Here is a 17,504-nt window from a genome sequence, read left to right as displayed (position 1 = left end):
GCCACCGCGGCAGAACTGCGGCCTACTGACCGCAGCATCACCTCCTGCCCCGGCTGCGCCTGGCGTCGCGGTTCTGCTGCCGGGCCCAGTGTCACCCATCGCTGCTGCAAACTGGCCGCTTCTTCCACGGAGAAGAGGCGGGCAGCGTGTGAACTGTAATTCCCGCAACACAAGCATATTAATATTCACCAGCCCCCCTACCCACCCGCTCGCCCCCCGGCCTGCGCGGCCTGCTGCTGGGCCCAGCCTGGGCGGCCGCTGCCGACGGCCAGGCCGCGGGGCGGTGCCAGCCCGGCAGGTGCCTCCCTCCGCGGTCACGGCGGTGCCGCCGTTGCCGCTGCCACGTCAGGGGAGTTTCCCGAGGCGAGGCGGGCTGGGCCGGGCCTGGCCTTCCTCCTCCTCCGCCCCCTACCCAGGGTCTCGCTGCCGGAGACGCTGCGGAGGGAGCGAGTGAGGGAGCGGTGCCGGCTGCCATGGAGGCCCGGTACAACCTCAAGAGCCCGGGTAGGCGGCGCGGCGGGCCGGCAGGCCCCGGCGGGCGTCATGGAGGCGGCCGGCGGCTTCGCTTGCAGGCCGCGGCCGGGCCGGTTGCGGGGGTGCGCGGCCGTGCCTTACAGGCTGCCCAGGCCGCTGCCTTTCGCGGCGGGCGGGTGTGCCGACGCGCCCGGGAGCTGCCGCGGTTCCCGGAGGGCTCGGGGGCCGCTGCCGGGGCGCGGCGGCGGCGGTAGCGGCGGGGCCGGTAATCGCCTGCCGTGGAGCGGTCGGACAGGTGCAGCGGGCGGGCCGAGGAGGCGGTGGGAAGGAGGGATGGGGGCTCTGGGCCGCGGCCCTGCCCGCGGGTGCGAGGGGGCTGCGCGCCGGGGAGAGGGCGGTTTTCGGGCGGGGGGCGGCTGGGTCGCTTCTGCTTCTTGGTGGCCATGGTGTTGGAAACTCCGCCCGAGCGGTAGTTCGGTTCGAAACACTCTGGCTCCTTGGGGGGATGTGGGAGGGGTGTGTGTGCCCCCGCTTTTCTGCGGGTTCGTGGAAACGCACCTTTGAACTTGTGGCTGGCATCTGTGCCCTGTTCCTCCGGGTACCACCTCCTCTCCAAGTAGGTGCGTGTGAGGGGGCAGATTGCCAGCGCTAGCTTAGTGTAGCGTCAAGTTTGTTTTACAGAAGTGTCACTGAACATGCTGTATTTAATTGCATGGGTGTGTTTGTTCGTGGGATTCTGTGTTAGAATTCATGCCTTCTAGCTTCTAGACTTCCTTTTGCATCCTTGAAGTGAGAGGGATGCCTCAAGAAATGTGGGAGATGTCTTGAGAAACAGCGCTGGAAGGGACAGTTTTGCTTCTTGGGAAGGGAAGCTGAGGACAGATTGGGTCCCACTCCTACAGCTGTGTTGGAGCAGCAGCCTCTCACCGGCTGTGCCAGGCTTCACCTCCCGGGACCTGCACCCGCAGCAGCAGGCCTATCACTGCTGAAGCAAAACTCTTTCCACAACTTGTAAGGGCTAGTTGGGTTTGTGTGCCGGTCGCTGTCCTGCCCCTGCTTTCCCCTAGTCCAGTTTTGGGAAGTAGGTATTATCAGCCTCATGTTATTATGATGAATAGTGGCTTTATTCTTTAATCATACTGTCCTACTACCAGCATGGGAGGTGGGGAGAAACTTAACATTATGATGACTTGTACATTACAAACGTAAATGACAGGCTTATTTACAAAACGCGCCTCATGTGGATGATGTATCTATTGCTAAATTCTATCCCTTGCCCTCACACCCAAGTTGCATAACTGAACAATAAGAAGGATCACAAAGCAAATGATGTACTTGTTCTAGTGTAAAATATCAGGAAGGAAGACTTTTTACATTTTTTTTTTTTTTTAGGGAGATATGCTGGATATGTTGCATATGTGAATTTACAAGGGCACATGATCACGCTCACTGGTTGTGGTTTGCCACGTCACTGGAAGCAGTGGTGGTGTGCTGTATAATGTGCTCCTGTGATCTAGGTGGAGAGGGCAAATATTTGTGGTGTAATTTAGAAATGTTCTTCCCCTCTGTTGTTACTAGTTCTCTTTGTTTTCGAGAGAAAATTACCTTTACTGGAATTGATTTTCAGCACCTGTGCTGTTCCATAGCAAAATGAACCTTACTTGGCAAAGATGAATGATCCATACAGTGGGTCAGTATTGCTTCCCCAAATTAAACATGCTCTGTAGTGTATTAATGTATTAAATTATTTATTTCCATATGGATGCTGAAATTCTATAAATTACTTCAGTCACTTTTAAAATCTCTATGATTTAAAACACTTATTTCAATAGTCCCTTAATATAGGCGAAATCTTTCCTTCAAAAAGATGGGCAAAAAAGTATTGAGTGAACACCAAGAAAGATTTAAAGTAAATGTTGTTCCTTCAACTGTTGTCCAATTAAAATGAGTTGACTGTACTTATGTATAGCCATTGTTGTTAGTCTGGCACTTTTATTGCTAACCAGGTAGATAAGGATATGCAATTATTTAATATTTTTGTGTCTGTTTTACAAATTCCTAAGTTGTTACAGTTACATGTGCAGTTTAATGATAGTATCTTACACTTGCTGTTCAACTGAAGGCTTAAGATGGAAGTGTAGACTGTTCTAATAATAAGGTGGTTTTAATTAATGTAAATGCACTGAAATACATAAAACCAAATCCACCATATTTCCTGTTCAAAATGATCGTGTCATCTGTGAACTGAAGGGATCGTTTTGGTAACTGAGCCCCCTAAGGCTTTGGATCTAGTAGCTGGCCTCATGCCTGTTGTTCTTGTTGCTCGGACTTGAATAGAGGAAGAACCAAGCTGCTAAACTTTAGGTCCTCGTCCACTTTAGGGATTTGGAATGTGTTATCTTGAGACAGAGTGAAAAAAGTAATTGTTTTGTATCTGCACAAGAGGCTTCTCCTGTTGAAATCTGTGTTTAGATTTTAGCAAGTTCTGGTTGCAGATGGTTACTTCTGACTGCTCAGTAGTTTTAAAGACAGCAAATACTTACAGTTTTAGTATAATTTATTTTAATGAATATAGTAAGCTTTATGTGAAGTACTGTAGAGGAAAACACACTTTAAAGAAGAATATTTTGTTAAAAGAAACCTGTGCTGTTGTTGAACTTCTTTTTAAGCCAAATTCTGCCTTAGAGCTAGAACAGGAGCTGAAGTTCTTCTATGGCTATACATGGCCACGTGGATCCCTCTTCTGTGAGAAGTGTCGTAGACCAGATAGATTAATGAGGATCCGGTAGGCTCTCTAGTGCCTTTCTTTTTTGTGTGCTTTCAAATAGACCAGATAAAGAGCCATACTGCTACACAGCTTTGTCCTGCTGCTAATTGCTGCTAGACAATATATTAATCTTTTTCCTTGTTCCAGTTTCTCCAGCTAATATTAGTTCATCCCAACAAATCTAAAAGATAGTAACTCTCCACAGTGTGAAACAAGTCGTGTTTCTGTCGATGAGAGGCAGCGCAGCTGGTGCTCTGCTAGTTCTCAGTTTACCATAGGTACGTGTTGTGACCACCGCGGGTCTGGGCTTGGCGAGGGTGGTGTGCTAAGCTGCTCCTGGCTCCTGTCAATTACCTTCTGTAAGGGCAAGGAGATGTGAGGGTATTCACCTGAAGTTGTCTCCTTCCACTGTCTTATGAATTTGTTTTGGTTTTTTATTTTGTTTCCTCCCCAAAAGACCATTAATTTTGGAAGGAAAGAAATTTCACACTCCGCACTTCAGACTTCTTTGTATTGCCTCAATAAGGCAAAGCCTTTTAAGCTGTGGCTTGATATTTTTATGTCTATTTTTGGCATTTGTAAAAGGGCAAGCTATTTTCTGTCTTAGGATTTCAAAATGGATTAGTCAATGTATATCAGCCTGCCACCATATGGCTGGTAAACCTCTCCCATCAATATTAAAGCTCAGCTGACTAAAGCACAGGCTTCATCCTCTTCATACTTCAGGAACATCCCTATTTTCTGAAATTTATAAGACAGCTACTTGGAATAATCTCTTTACTTTTTTTTTTTTCCAAGAGCTGTGACCCTTAGCCTGCTGTGAGATCAGACACCAAATCTTGTAGTCACTGTTTTGTAGTGACAATCTCCCCCTTTCATGTAGGATGTTACCAGTCTTCTAAGCAGGTATTAGCACAGACACACTTGAAGAATTATGAACAGCTACTTACAGTGGCTGACACAGAGCCCACAAACAACAGTGCTTTTTTGTTTTGTTTTGAGCAGGGATTTTTATTTGTTTTCAGCAGACGGCTCTGCTATGCAAATTTTTGTGAAAATATAGTCACATTTTTGTGAAATGACATACAAAAATACATACAGGAACTCAAAAATGTGTTTTAAACCAGTTGTGAACTCAGAATGGTTAAGAAAGGTGGAGGCAAAATGAATAAACACAAGGAATGCAGAGGTAGAGGAGAAGAGCATTAATAATGTGGAGCTCACTTGAAGGTGTGGTAACATGGGTTTGTTTCTAGAGTAGATACCATTTGACACTGTATTCTGCAAAGTAATTGTTATTTGTATTTCAGAGTACTTTTGTCTCAAGCCCATTTTTTTTTCCCCCTTTTATTGTTTTTCATTCACTAATGATCACATATCATTCACAGGTTCAAAGCTGTCTGGGAAAGTCACATCCACAATGGAGTAGGTGACACACGGTTACCTAGTGACACTGTACAGGTCACTGTGAACCTGGTAGAGTCTCTGTATGTTTCTATTTAAAAACCACTCTCCAGAGAGTACAACACTACTTAAAAAAACACCATTGTCCGTACTAAAGAGCTGTAGTAAAAGTATTTTATAACTCTCCATTCTGCTGTGACTCTTTGCTTTAAATATGTTTCTTTCATGCTTTAGTGACCACATCACTTAAAGTGGTTTTTTGGACTTAAAACTTCAAAGCTCATAGAGTGTTGTCATCTTACAAGAAATCCTAGTAATTTACATGTAAATTTAATCTTGCCTTTTTTTTTTTAATTCCATGATCCAGTCTTTGTGCAGTTGAACTACTGATGGACTGTGATCCAATGTTATTTTTCCCCTTATGTGAAATTTAAACTCACCTTTAGTGAACAGGATTTTATTTTGAATGTGAATACAGCCAGTTTGGGGGAATGGCAGTTTGTGTGCTTTTGGCTGCTATGGGGACTGGTGATGGTGGTTCAGCAGGTGACCCTGTGTACTGTGAGCTCTGAAGTCATTTGGTGGTTTCACCAGCTGTGGGTCAGGCACTCTTGCCTCAGTGGCTGGGTATTGAGCAATGGGGGAAAAGCAAAGCCAGCTAGATTTAAAAACACTTTCCCAAAGCGTCATCTGTGACATACAGATCATCTAATTGAAGGGCCTCGACACTTGTCTCAAATTGTTTGTATGGTTTCAATTTTTTAATTTTTCTGATATTATCTAATATTTTTCATAATTGTATATAGTAGCATCATTACTAGACAAACATGTAATCGAGATGACTTGTATTTTACTAATAGCTTAAGTGGGCTGAGTAGTTACGAAACCCTTCATCCCAGAGAAACTTTGTAGGAGTTGTACAAATTCATTGGAAAACCTGGATGCGATGAGTAAAATGCTGTCTTAGTCAGCAGAGCTGTGGGAGAAGATTACTACTTTTTCTGTATTTCTCCTGAGTAGACCTCTAAATCTTATTTAAAATGAAGGGAAAAAAATAGTAATAGCAGCCATTAAAAAAAAAAAAAGAAAAAAAAAAAAAGAAAGCATTTGCTGAAGCAGAAAAACCTGTCAGGTTGTTTTATTCCTTTTTTTTTTCCAGATCAGATGAGTCAGCTTGAAGGATTAGGAGGTCTCTAGCTTTATGCCAGCTGTTTTGAGTTCCTTTATTTATTTGTTTATTACATACTTTCTTTTTCAAACAGAAGAACTGAAAATTGTTGGAATGAAATTGTTGCTATCTATTCGAGGAAAGTACTGTCACGCATAACCTGTATCACTTAAATATGAATTTGTTTCACTGATGATCCCCCAGTCATATTTGTGTGCACAAAATGCTGTCTCTTCATGTGATGAAGTACTAGGGGCTGAGCCTTGCTAAACTGAGACCTCACCCTCTCCATGCTTCCTAACTTGAGTCACCCATCTCATCTCTACTGCTCCCCTCACCCGGGTCTGTTTCTGCTGTTGAGCTCTTGTACCTGAGTACCATTGCCTTTTGGAGACAAGTTGTGGTAGATCTTCAGGAAGCTTGTAACCGTGTCTGGGTTTTTGAGGGAGTTGGAACTTGTATCAGATTTACTGGACTTCCAGTGAGCAACTTTGTTACGCTGAAATAAATCCTGTTGCGATGTTGAGTGTTATTTTTACATTAATAAAACATTGTGGTTTAACCCCACTCAGCAATAGAATACCATGTAGCTGTTTGCTCACCACCCTCCTCTCCAGTGGGATAGGGGAGAGAATTTGGAAAAGGAAAACTCATGGGTTGAGATGAAGACGGTTTACTAGGATAGCAAAGGAAGGTGATTCTGCCCCTCTATTCCACTCTCGTGAGACCCCACCTGGAGTACCACGTCCAGCTCTGGAGTGCTTAACATAAGGATGTGGACCTGTTGGATAGGGTCCAGAGGAGGGCCACAAAGGTGATCAGAGGGCTGGAACACCTCTTCTATGAGGACAGGCTGAGAGAGTTGGGACTGTTCAGCCTGGAGAAGAGAAGGCTCCGGGGAGACCTTATAGCGGTCTTCCAATACCTAAAGGGAGCTTATAAGAAAGACAGGGAGAAACTCTTTAGCAGGGTCTGTTGTGATAGGACAAGAGGTAATGGTTTTAAAATAGAAGGAGGCAAATTTGACTAGAAGGAAGACATTTTTTACACTGAGGGTGGTGAAAACTGGAACGGGTTGCCCAGAGAGGTGTTAGTTGCCCCATCCCTGGAAACATTCAAGGCCGGGTTGGACAAGGCTCAGAGCAACCTGATCTGGTTGGAGATGTCCCTGCTCCTTGTATGGGAATTGGACTAGGTGAATGTAAAGATCCCTTCCACTTCAAACCATTCTATGATAATAATGACAAAATATAGGGATATTAAAATATACAAAATGAATGATGCACAATTTCTCACCACCCAATGGCTGATACAGCCTGTCCTGAGCAGTGATCACGGAAATGGAACCAAGCAATAAGCAAAGAAGCAAAAGAGAGAGTGAGCGTTGCCCCCCGGCCAACCCCCACTTATATACCGAGCGTGACGTTTAGGGCATGGAATACTCTCTTTGGCCAGTTTTGGTCAGCTGTACTGGCCATACCCTTCCCAGTTTCCTGCACCTGCACATCAGTGAAACCTCAGAAGCTGGAAAGTGTCCTTGGTCTCTTTAGCAACAACTAACAACATCAGTGTATTATCAACATTCTTCACGTATGGAATCCCATACTAAATCCAAAACAGAGCAGCTACTGAGAAGAAAGTTAACTCCCTCCCAGCTGAAACCAAGAAAGTAATCCTGGTCAGCTCATTTGATTGCCACATGTACTGTTCACTGACAGTGTAAAAATGTACTAAAACCCTTCCTTATTAAATACAGAAGACTACTAACAAAACAAAGCTCTGTAAGGCTTAATATAATTGCTTTATTTTCAGACTATTTTTATTTTCGCAATAACAGATTTTTGTTAAAAAATAAGGCATAATATTTTACTAAGAGAACACCACCAATGTTCAAATCCCATGGTCTCTTTAAGCAGTAATATTGACATTTATGAGGAAAGATCACTTGCATTTTCTGTGTACAGAAGGATTTCCCAGCCACGAGGTGCAGCCTAGTCTAGTTGGATGTGACAGCAGGAATACATGAATGTGACTTCAAGATATATCGAAGTGAAGGAGTTGTGTTGAACTGAAATTTCAGAACAGCTTAAGGTAAATGTTAATAAGAAGTAGGATCTGATCAGAATGCAGTTTTTGACAGCAATAAATCTATTAATCATACATGCATACATTACACAAATTTTACTCATTAATTGTGTTATTCCACCACTGTTCAATCCTAAAGCAAGCTGGTAGCTTTGATTCTCAGATTTTTAACATCTGTGTTTTGCTTTTCAGAAAAAAATCAGTAAGTTCTGTACTACAAGAGGCAGGTTGTCAAGCACAGCCTCTGGTCCATGGCATCCACTCTTTTCTTTCCTCCCCAGAGCAGTGGAGAGCTTCTAGACTTCCTGTGGGTGGGAGCTCTCCTTTACTCTCCACAGTTAGCCCAGAAACTTATTTTCCTCAGTATTTGATTACAGTGAACATCATGATAAATTGTTGCTGAGTGTATCTGTGAAACATGGTTACTTTCCATGCTGGCAGTCATGCCACATGAAAAAAATACCTTGATTATTTTGTCTCTAAAGCCTGTCTTTGACAAATTGAATGTCTTTATTTGAATTCTTTTTGGCTGTAGTGATATTTATTGACAGTTTGCAATTCTTTATTTTGAATGGGTCCAAGCCGTTCTCGTTTTTCAGAATTGTCATTGCCAAAAGTTTACTCAGATGACTCAGTGCGATTTTAAGTGGGTTGAAATACCATATTTTGCATCAAAACTCTTTTTAATGAAGTTTGGATAAGAACGTAATGTACTTGTTGCAGGCAGACTTTGTGAATTAGGTTTATTTCTTTCATTGCAATTTTCAGTAGCCAAAGGAGGGACTGTGTTCATGAATACTGCAGCTGTACTTAAAGAAGAAATAACTTCATGCTTTTTTCACTGCATCACATGTTATCAGAATGAGCCTTTATCGGTCCAGGCTGTTCTTTGCTGCGTGTCACTTGGCATTTTTCAGCAATTGGAAATAGAACCATAGAATGGTTTGGGTTGGGAGGGACTTTGAATGATCATCTAGTCCAGGGCCCTGCCAAGGGCAGGGGCATCTTTCACTACATCAGGTTGCTCAAAGCCCCATCCAACCTGACCTTCAACACTTCCAGGGTTGGAGTATCCACAGTTTCTCTAGGCAACATGTTCCAATGTCTCACCACCCTCATTGTAAAAAAAAAATTCTTTTTTTAAATGTCCAACATAAACCTACTCTCTTTCAGTTTAAAACCGTTGCTCCATGTTCTGTCACTGCAGGCCTCGGTAAAGTCTTTATCCATCTTTATTACAAGCAAACTCCCTTTAAGTATTGAAAGGCTGCAGTAAGGTCTCCGTGAAGCCTTCTCTTCTCCTGGCTGAACAACCCCAACTCTGTCAGCCTTGTTCATATACATGTGCTGCTTTTTCTTAAAATGTCCTAGGTTGATAAGGAAGTTATCTCTATGGTATACAAAAGCTAAGTTGTATATTTTAGTGTATTTCATGCTCCAAGGGTAGAATAATATTTCATATTATTTCAGTGTATTTTAAGCTGACTTCTTAAAATATAGTCTGGCTTCCTTATAATGAAGTAATGCTATGGAAAAGTACTTACAGTGTCACTGCTGCTGTTAATGAAATACAAAAATATGTCAAAAACCATGCTTTAAACTGCTTCTGTTTTAAATTCTACGTAACAGGGACCCACCTGCTTGTTGTCCCCAGCTGGCTGCTGTCTCTTACTTCTCAATGCAAATCTGAATTTCTCTGTTTCTGCCTGCCAGCTGCTGGCACTCGCCACCCAGGGAACAACCTTGGAGCTAAAGTTCCTTTCAGGACAAATCCAGACTGCTGATATGCGCTGCTAAAGATCCTGTGCTCAAGTTTTGGTCTGGTAGGCTGTGTACAAACCTTTCTCTGAATGTCGGTAGACTTTTGTAGAATGGTCTTGAAATAGTGGGGTTTTTTTCTGTTATAGCTTTTTCTCAGTTAAGATGGATTACTGGACGTGATGCTGGTATAGGGGGACTTTATTTCTTTTCTATCTTGGTCCCTTGAGTGGGACATCTCAGTAACAGAGTTGTCTGCCTCGTCCACGACTATTCTGTCTTTGTTAGCCTTTGTTGCGTATGTTCTCAGTTTCTCATGGTTACCTTTTCGCTTCATGGGCTGTTTACTCCTGAATCAGCTCATCTTGGTGCATGCCACTCTTCATCTGAAGGCAGATGTTAGCTGTGAAGAAGTGCTGGGTTTTAAGCCTTTTCTGGTCCAGGCTGGTTTTCTTACTGTTCCTCGCTAATGAACTGGTAAACCTTAATGCAGATGAAAGAGACAAACTGTTTTCCAGTGGAGCCTGGACGCTGCTGCCTGTGACGTGGCCTCCCTGGGCTCTGCAGGGTGATTAATTGACACCTCCCTCTGGGAGTGGCAGAATTGGGACAACAGCAAATTTCTGCATAGCCTGTTTGCTTTTTTTTGGGTTGTAAGAAGTGAAATTTTCAAACTTCAAGCTGTTGTTCATAGCTGTCAAAAAGAGCGAAGGAGGAAAAGAACTTTTCACAGTAGATTGAAAACAAAATTCCACTGCCCGAAGGTTAGAGTCGCTTCCCTCATGGCATCATGAAAGGGAGCGAAGCCCTGGAGTCTGAGCATGCTACACAGCCTACAGTCAGCTGGTGATGCCAGCCTTTGCAAATAGAGTAACTACGGTTCACTTTCACCGTATCGTTATGCTTACACTGTAAGGGAATTTGGGCAGTGTTTCTCCTTCTTTGTAGTTGGATAATTACACAAGTGCAAAGGACATCCATGGTTTGAACTCAGGGTGGAGGATGGATTAAGGGATCCTGTACGTTTAAAGAAGTGATTGGTGTTTGCGCTTTTTCCAGTAAGAAGGAGTAAGAACTTTCTACCTAACCTTATTCATAAGGTGGCATCCTTGAATTTCTTGTCTGTAGTTCTTACGTTGTCTCTTTGGTTTGGCTGAATTCTTTAATAGGTGTTGGTGCATGATGCACCTGGCAGGACAAGTGATGTAATAGAACTTCCTAAAGGGGAAGGAAGAAGGAGGTGCAGAAAATACAGATGATGCTGGTGGCTCTGAAGCAGAAGATAGGAGAGGGTAACTAATGACTATACTTACGTGTCCACACTCAGTAGTAAGTTCAAATTTCAAAGGCCCTGGGTAAATTTTTCTGACTGAGTATATGCATTTTCAAATCTGGTATAAAACTTCATCTCATACTACTGATGTGTTGATTTCTCTCAAATCTTATTATGACCTCTTTTTGGAATAATTAAGGGAATAGTCATGTAGTAGTCACGAGAGGTGTCAGGATAAAGCTTTTCAGCAGTTGTTTAAAGATGGACATGATGTCCTTTAAGATAAAATATTGAGGTTATTAGAGATGTACAACATCCTTTGTTTAAAGTCTGAAACTCTGTTAACGACACCTATGTTTTTCCTCCTGTCTTTCCTCCTTAATAATGTAAAACTACTTTAGTCCCAGTGTTCAGTGTTGAAAAACTCTTGAGACCATAAAACATATTTTTCGTAACTTTGTGCTTGTATAATTCATTTAAGATTTATTCAAGGTGAGTATTTTAAATTGTGTCTTGGATTATTAACTCCAGTGAAGAAGCTGGGATGTGCTGAAAAAGACTAGTTAGTTAAAAGGAGCTCTTCAGTAAATATTTATGTATTTTTGTATGCAATGCATATTAATTTTTTTTCTTTATTTTTGTGTCTTACATTTTTCCAGCTGTTAAACGTTTAATGAAAGAAGCTGCAGAACTGAAGGATCCTACAGATCATTATCATGCACAGCCTTTGGAGGTTTGTTTCTCTATATGTTTGCAAGAGCTTGTAATTAGGCTGTGTGATTAATATATACTCTTAAATTCTCTGTATGCGTATGTATTTTAAATGCACATATCTAGATACTAGCAGACCTTTTAAAATTAATTCTTTTTTATTTTCCTATGATGGAAATCAACAGCAGAATTCCACTTTAATGGTATTGTAGTTCCAGGTTGCTAGTGAAAGTACAGAATATTGGTTTTACATTGCACCTGAGTAATTCTATCGTATGGGTACGTTTATTCCCCTTCCTCCTTCCTGAGACTACATGAATGCATTATGTTTTAAGTTAAGCCTTTTACACACAAACCTGATATCTGTCTCAGTTGCTGAGTTGCTCAACAAAGCAGTTAAGCCTAGGTGATCTATAAGGATTCACTGTTTTGCATACAAAAAAAACACGTGAAAGACGTCAATGACTGCAATTCTGGATACACTTTGAGAGAGAATGCTTAGATCCCACTTAAATAGTAGCTTCTTGAAGTCTTCTCAACAACCAGTTAAGTTTTTGGGCTGAGAGGACAGTGAAGTTTTGGTAGTTAGAAACTTAAACAGAAAGCCCTTCTAATGTCACTGGAATAATAAAAAAGGCAATGTTCTGTGATATTCAGTTGGGGAGTTTGATTTAGCTGTTCATAAAATGCATGGCACACTTAACATCCTTATAGAAGATAGCATATTCCAAGGTGCTATAATATATACCTTATTATAAAGTAATTTTTTTCTGTGCCTTGTGTTTCCCCTTCCTGTGGTGAAATGTAAGGTTTAATTCATGCTATTACTTTTAGCTTATATGAAGGTCTTATTTCTGGGTTAGAACAGTGACTTGCTGGGAAGAGGACAGTGGCAGATGAAGGCAAATGCTGGAAATGTTGTGACATTTAACCTAGTATTCTTGAAAAAATTGTTATTAGGTGGGCAGTCACAGCCCTGTGGTACCAGTGTTGAGCATTAGTTGAGAGATCTCTTTCACTGGCAGCAAGCCTCATTTGGACTCCTGTCCTAGTAGTAGGAGTTGTTCTGCTTGTAACTATTCAGGAAGTTGTAAGCATCACGAGATCTGATACATGAAGCCAAACCCCAAAGAAATAATGCTTAAAGAGAAGTGATTTATATGTTCAATGAAAATAATGTTCCAAATTTCAGAGTGTGCCTGTTGTGCAGTAAGGCACAACAGCTGTTCGAAAATCATTTATGGAAAAGCAAAAGAGGATGGAGATTCTCTGGGGTGTGAGTCAAGTCCCTTGTGTTGACTTTGATATGGAAGTGGCTTTGGGGAAGCTGTCATTAGTGTTCTTTCTTAGGGTGGGTCTTCTCTTGGTTCTCCAGAAATTATTATTCACTGGGACAAAGACCTAGTGACTCAGTTTTCCATCTGTCTAGTAATAAAAGTCTTGTTGTAATTGATACAACTAGAATGAAGAGCTTGAATAATTAATTTGAGGGTTTCAACAAAACCATTGTGTAAGAAAATTACCAGAAAGCTACAGTATTTTATACTTTTAACCAGAATCTTAGTACTATGTTGTTTGTCTTGCTCTCCATTTGATTTTGACTTCTTAAAACTTAATGCTGTGCACTGTTTCTTTAGCCTGTACTTGTTCAAGAAAATGGTGTTTAGTTGTCTACTTCTTTGACACACTCTTTTTTTCTTTTCCCTTCTCCCTGTGGTGGGGTCATTTTAGGATAATCTTTTTGAATGGCACTTTACTGTTAGAGGCCCTCCAGATTCAGATTTCGATGGAGGGATTTATCACGGGCGAATAGTACTACCACCTGAATATCCTATGAAACCACCCAGCATTATTTTGCTGACGGTAAGCATGTTTACTGGTTTTTCCTTTTTACGTGATCAATTTAACCATAGGTGTCTGAGAGGGATTCTTGGCATTTAAGGTAGTGTTATTTTTGTAAGAAAGTTGGCATAGTACAGTTAATGCTGCTGCCAATTTGAGATCAAAAGTCTTCCAAGGTGATTTTGGTATTCTGTAATTACATGACCCTTTGCACCTAATAAATGGCAGTTTTCTCCAGGAGTAATCGCATTGCTGATGTGATAGTCTAACCTTCTGTTCTCTCCATGGGCCCTCTTGGTCTCTGTTGGAGACTTTGGTCAGATGTAGGAAGGCAGACCTGTGATTGGAGGCAAAGGCCCACACTTGTGCATAGTTTTGTAGAGCTATGGCTTTTCAGACTCTGCATGGGATGTGTGGGTTACAGGACCAACAGGCAAGCCACCATGTCACACTGGGACATGGGAGGTATCAGTAAAGGGTTTATTCCTGAATGAATAGAGGCAGATGGCAGACTTCTTTGTTCAGAGAGCTGAATGCCAATTTTGTGAGGTTGGTAGTAGTATAATTATCAAGTTTGTTTGTGTATAGATTTGCTTGATGATGATTTTTACAACTTGTACCAAAAACCAAGAGTAAACTTCCAACGTGCTTTATTATGTCCTCCTCCTTCCTTCAAAGGCCAACGGCAGGTTTGAAGTGGGGAAGAAAATTTGTTTAAGCATCTCAGGGCATCATCCTGAAACATGGCAGCCTTCATGGAGCAGTAAGTAACAATTATTTGGAAAATGTTACCACCATCAAGCAACTAGGTCTTTAAACTGAAAAACAATCTCACAGAGAATGTTTGTAGTGGAAAAGGAGACAGATTTTGAGGGAGCAGAGATATGGGAGAATTTGAGAAGTGTAAGGTAATGGAAGAGCGACATAGGAGAATTTGGGAATGGTATTAAATAAATGCGAGGTGAAGGGGTTGAGAAACTGAGCGGTGATGGTAAGCTCTTACTTATTTGAATGCACAAGCATTAAGAATTCTCAAACTACTTAGAATATTCTTTGTTTTTTCGAGTTTATTACAGAAATTGAGAGTTGGCACAATTAATTCAAGGCAGCATTTCTGTGTTTATGTAATTTTAGTTTTGCCGAGAGCAGTACATAAATTATTTCTTTGGATAACAGTTGCACTTTTAAAATATGTTGGTAAGTTCTTAGGAATTTTCTAGCAGACCACTCTTCAACTTTTGTAAGTTCTCTTATGTTTTTTTTTTTTAAAGAGTAGAAAATACTGTCTTCTAGGCAGGAGGTGTAAATATCCTACCTCTATTTTGTGGTACTTATCTTCATGTGGTATTTATTTACTAGCAAAGTGTCTTGAATTCTTAAATTTCATGACTTAAAAAAAAAAAGGCTAGATATTATCGAGAGAGATGTTTTAGATGACAGTTCTTTTTTGAGCTGTTAATAGTATTTAAGTAAGCTCCTTCCCTAGCATTATAACATAAAAGAAACAAATTCTGCGGTACATTGCATAAAAGAAAACCTCTGAGCTTGTGTGCACTTAATTGCAGAATTTGTGTCTAATATGCAGCTCGCACAAAAAGAAGAATGCCTTATGAATCCTCCTCTTCTTTTCCCCTCTGTTTATATGTTAATTCTGCCTTACCTTTTTTTCTTCAGAACCCATTTTTAAAGTCTGGAACTCTAATCTTTATATTAATGCAACATTTTTGTGACAGCTTATCTTTTCTTCTCTGTGTTGGCTGATGGAAGAATAAGGCCTCACCTTTCATTTATAATGTGAAGTTTAAAAAATTAAGAAAGGTTTGCTATGTATCAAAAAAAAACCCCAGGGCTGCTTGTATGATACTCAGACTACTCCTTTGGACAAAATGAAGTTTTGCAGCCAGAACTGCAACTTTTCTATACTGAGTGTGCAGTGAGACAAAATAACAGTTTTTTCTGCAACCTTGTTTGTATCTCTGTTTTCTCATTTTAGTAAGAACAGCTTTGCTAGCCATTATTGGATTTATGCCAACCAAAGGTGAAGGAGCAATAGGATCTCTAGATTATACACCAGAAGAAAGAAGAGCTCTTGCAAAGAAGTAAGCACTAAGTTTGTTACTGTAGGTACATAGATATGTACTCTCTTTTAGGGTAAAGCATTGAGTAGAAAGTAAGTCATTTCAGTCTGTTCTCTTGCGTTTATTCCAAACATTAAAAAGTTCTATGCCTTGTGTGTATACATACATATATTTTCCTGAACATTGTGCAAACTCAGAACTTACAGTCAAAATAATTTGAGAAGGCTGTGTTCCTTCCAGCATTGTGTGGTCAAATTAGAGGTTTGTCTGAAATTGAGGCTTAGAGATGTAATTGACTTTGTGATACAGTGGTAATTGCAGCATGGAGGGAAAATGAGTGTGGTGGAATTGATAATAAGTGTAAGTGGGGGACAAAACAACCAAAACAATGGCGCATCATTTCCCTTAAGTAAATAATAATGAAACAATGACAAAAAATTCTGAAGCAACTGCTTCTGAATGAGCTTAGGAAATTAACTTAAAATTAGATTTGTGACTATGATGAAATGATTAGCTTAGTGCACAAGGGGAAAGCAGTGGATGTTGTTGATCTTGACTTTAGCAAGGCTTTTGGTGCTGCCTTCCCTACCATCCTCATAGAGAAACTCATGAAGTACAGCCTAGGTAAGTGGGGACAGTAAGGTGGATTAAGAACTGGCTGAGCTGCCTGGCTTAAAGGATTGTGGTAAGCAGCACAAAGTGCAGCTGTAGGCTGGTCACTACTGGTGTGCTCCAGGTGTCAATGCTGGGGCCAGTGCTATTCAGTGTCATTAATGACCTGGATGATGGGGCAGAGTGCACCCTCAGCAAGTTTGCAGATGATACAAAACTGGGAGGAGTGATTGATACACTAAAAGGTTGTACTGCCATCCAGAGGAACCTCAACCAGCTGGAGGAATCTCATCAAGTTCAACAAAAAGAAAAGCAAAGTCCTGCCCCTGGGGAGGAATAATGCCAGCTGACCAGCTGGAAAGGACCCTGGAAGGGGAGGACCTGGGTGTCCTAGTGGACACCAAGCTGATCATGAGCTGACAGTGTGCCCTTGCAACAAAGAAGGCTAGTGGTATCCCTGGCTGCATTAGGAAGAGTATTGCCAGCATGTCGAGGGAATTGATTCTTCCTCTGTACTCAGCACTGGTGAGACATCTGGAGTGGTGGGTGTAGGCTGGGGCTGTGTCCAGGTCAGGGTGCAAGAGAGATGCAGACTTACTGCAGCGAATCCAGTGCAGTGCCACCAATGTGATCCAGGGGCTGGAACATATTTCATACAAGGAGAGGCTAAGAGAGCTGGGGGAGAAGAGAAGGCTCAGGGAATCTTATCTGTGTGTACAAGTACCTGAAAGGAAGGTGTAAAGAAGGCAGAGCTAGGCTCTTCTCGGTGGTATCCAGTGAGAGGACGAGAGGCAATGGGCACAAACTGAAACTGACAAAACTCAATCTGAATGCAAGAAAGCCCTTTTTTTTTTTAACTGAAAAGTTAATAAAAGCAGTAGCACAGGTTGGTCAGAGAGGTGATGGAGTCTCTATCCTTGAAGGTGTTAAAAATGTGATTTTAAACACAGCTGAGCAGTGTGCTCTGCTTGACCCTCCTTTGAGCAAAGAGACTGGACTAAATGATCTCCAGAGGTCCCTCCCAACCTCAACGATTCTGTGGTTATCCTTAAATTAAATCTTATACCTGTGGGCTTTTTTTTTGGTCTTTCTCCTTTCCCCATCTGGGGAGGAGAAGGTACGTGAAAGACCATATCCCTATCTTATAAGCAAAGTTGCTGTATTGCAAATTGTAACTAGTACCTTATTTTGCAGGCAGATGTGAGCTTATTCTGCCTGTACTCTGAGCCAATTGGAAGCTGCAGCTTTCCTGTCAGCGTGGCACTGAGTCAAAGCTAACAAATCCTGCTGAGAGGGAGGGTTTAGTGGGTTGGTCTTGATTCTATGTTATCA

At 41.6% G+C, this 17,504-nt stretch overlaps 1 protein-coding gene across 4 annotated transcripts in view; it reads left to right on the top strand.

Annotated features, from left to right (window-relative positions):
- The first annotated feature begins 309 nt into the window (after positions 1-309).
- Positions 310-17,504, top strand: part of UBE2J1 (ubiquitin conjugating enzyme E2 J1) — a 28,488-nt gene continuing 11,293 nt past the window's right edge. The window contains exons 1-6 of one of the 4 annotated variants that reach the window (XM_086745050.1): positions 312-504; positions 1,867-1,991; positions 11,589-11,662; positions 13,372-13,503; positions 14,161-14,245; positions 15,476-15,581. In XM_086745050.1, the coding sequence (XP_086601176.1) occupies positions 1,973-1,991; positions 11,589-11,662; positions 13,372-13,503; positions 14,161-14,245; positions 15,476-15,581 (416 nt within the window). In that variant the 5' untranslated portion in view covers positions 312-504; positions 1,867-1,972. Of the gene's footprint in view, positions 505-1,866; positions 1,992-2,133; positions 2,165-10,846; positions 10,949-11,588; positions 11,663-13,371; positions 13,504-14,160; positions 14,246-15,475; positions 15,582-17,504 lie in introns of those variants that run through there. The other 3 variants (XM_086745049.1, XM_086745051.1, XM_086745048.1) reach the window with 3 other exon arrangements.

Source organism: Chlamydotis macqueenii, chromosome 3 (assembly GCF_036417535.1).
Source record: "Chlamydotis macqueenii isolate bChlMac1 chromosome 3, bChlMac1.mat, whole genome shotgun sequence".
Classification (NCBI taxonomy): Eukaryota; Metazoa; Chordata; class Aves; order Otidiformes; family Otididae; genus Chlamydotis; species Chlamydotis macqueenii.
Note: the sequence above shows the minus strand (reverse complement) of the source record. Positions and strands in the feature narration are given on the sequence as shown.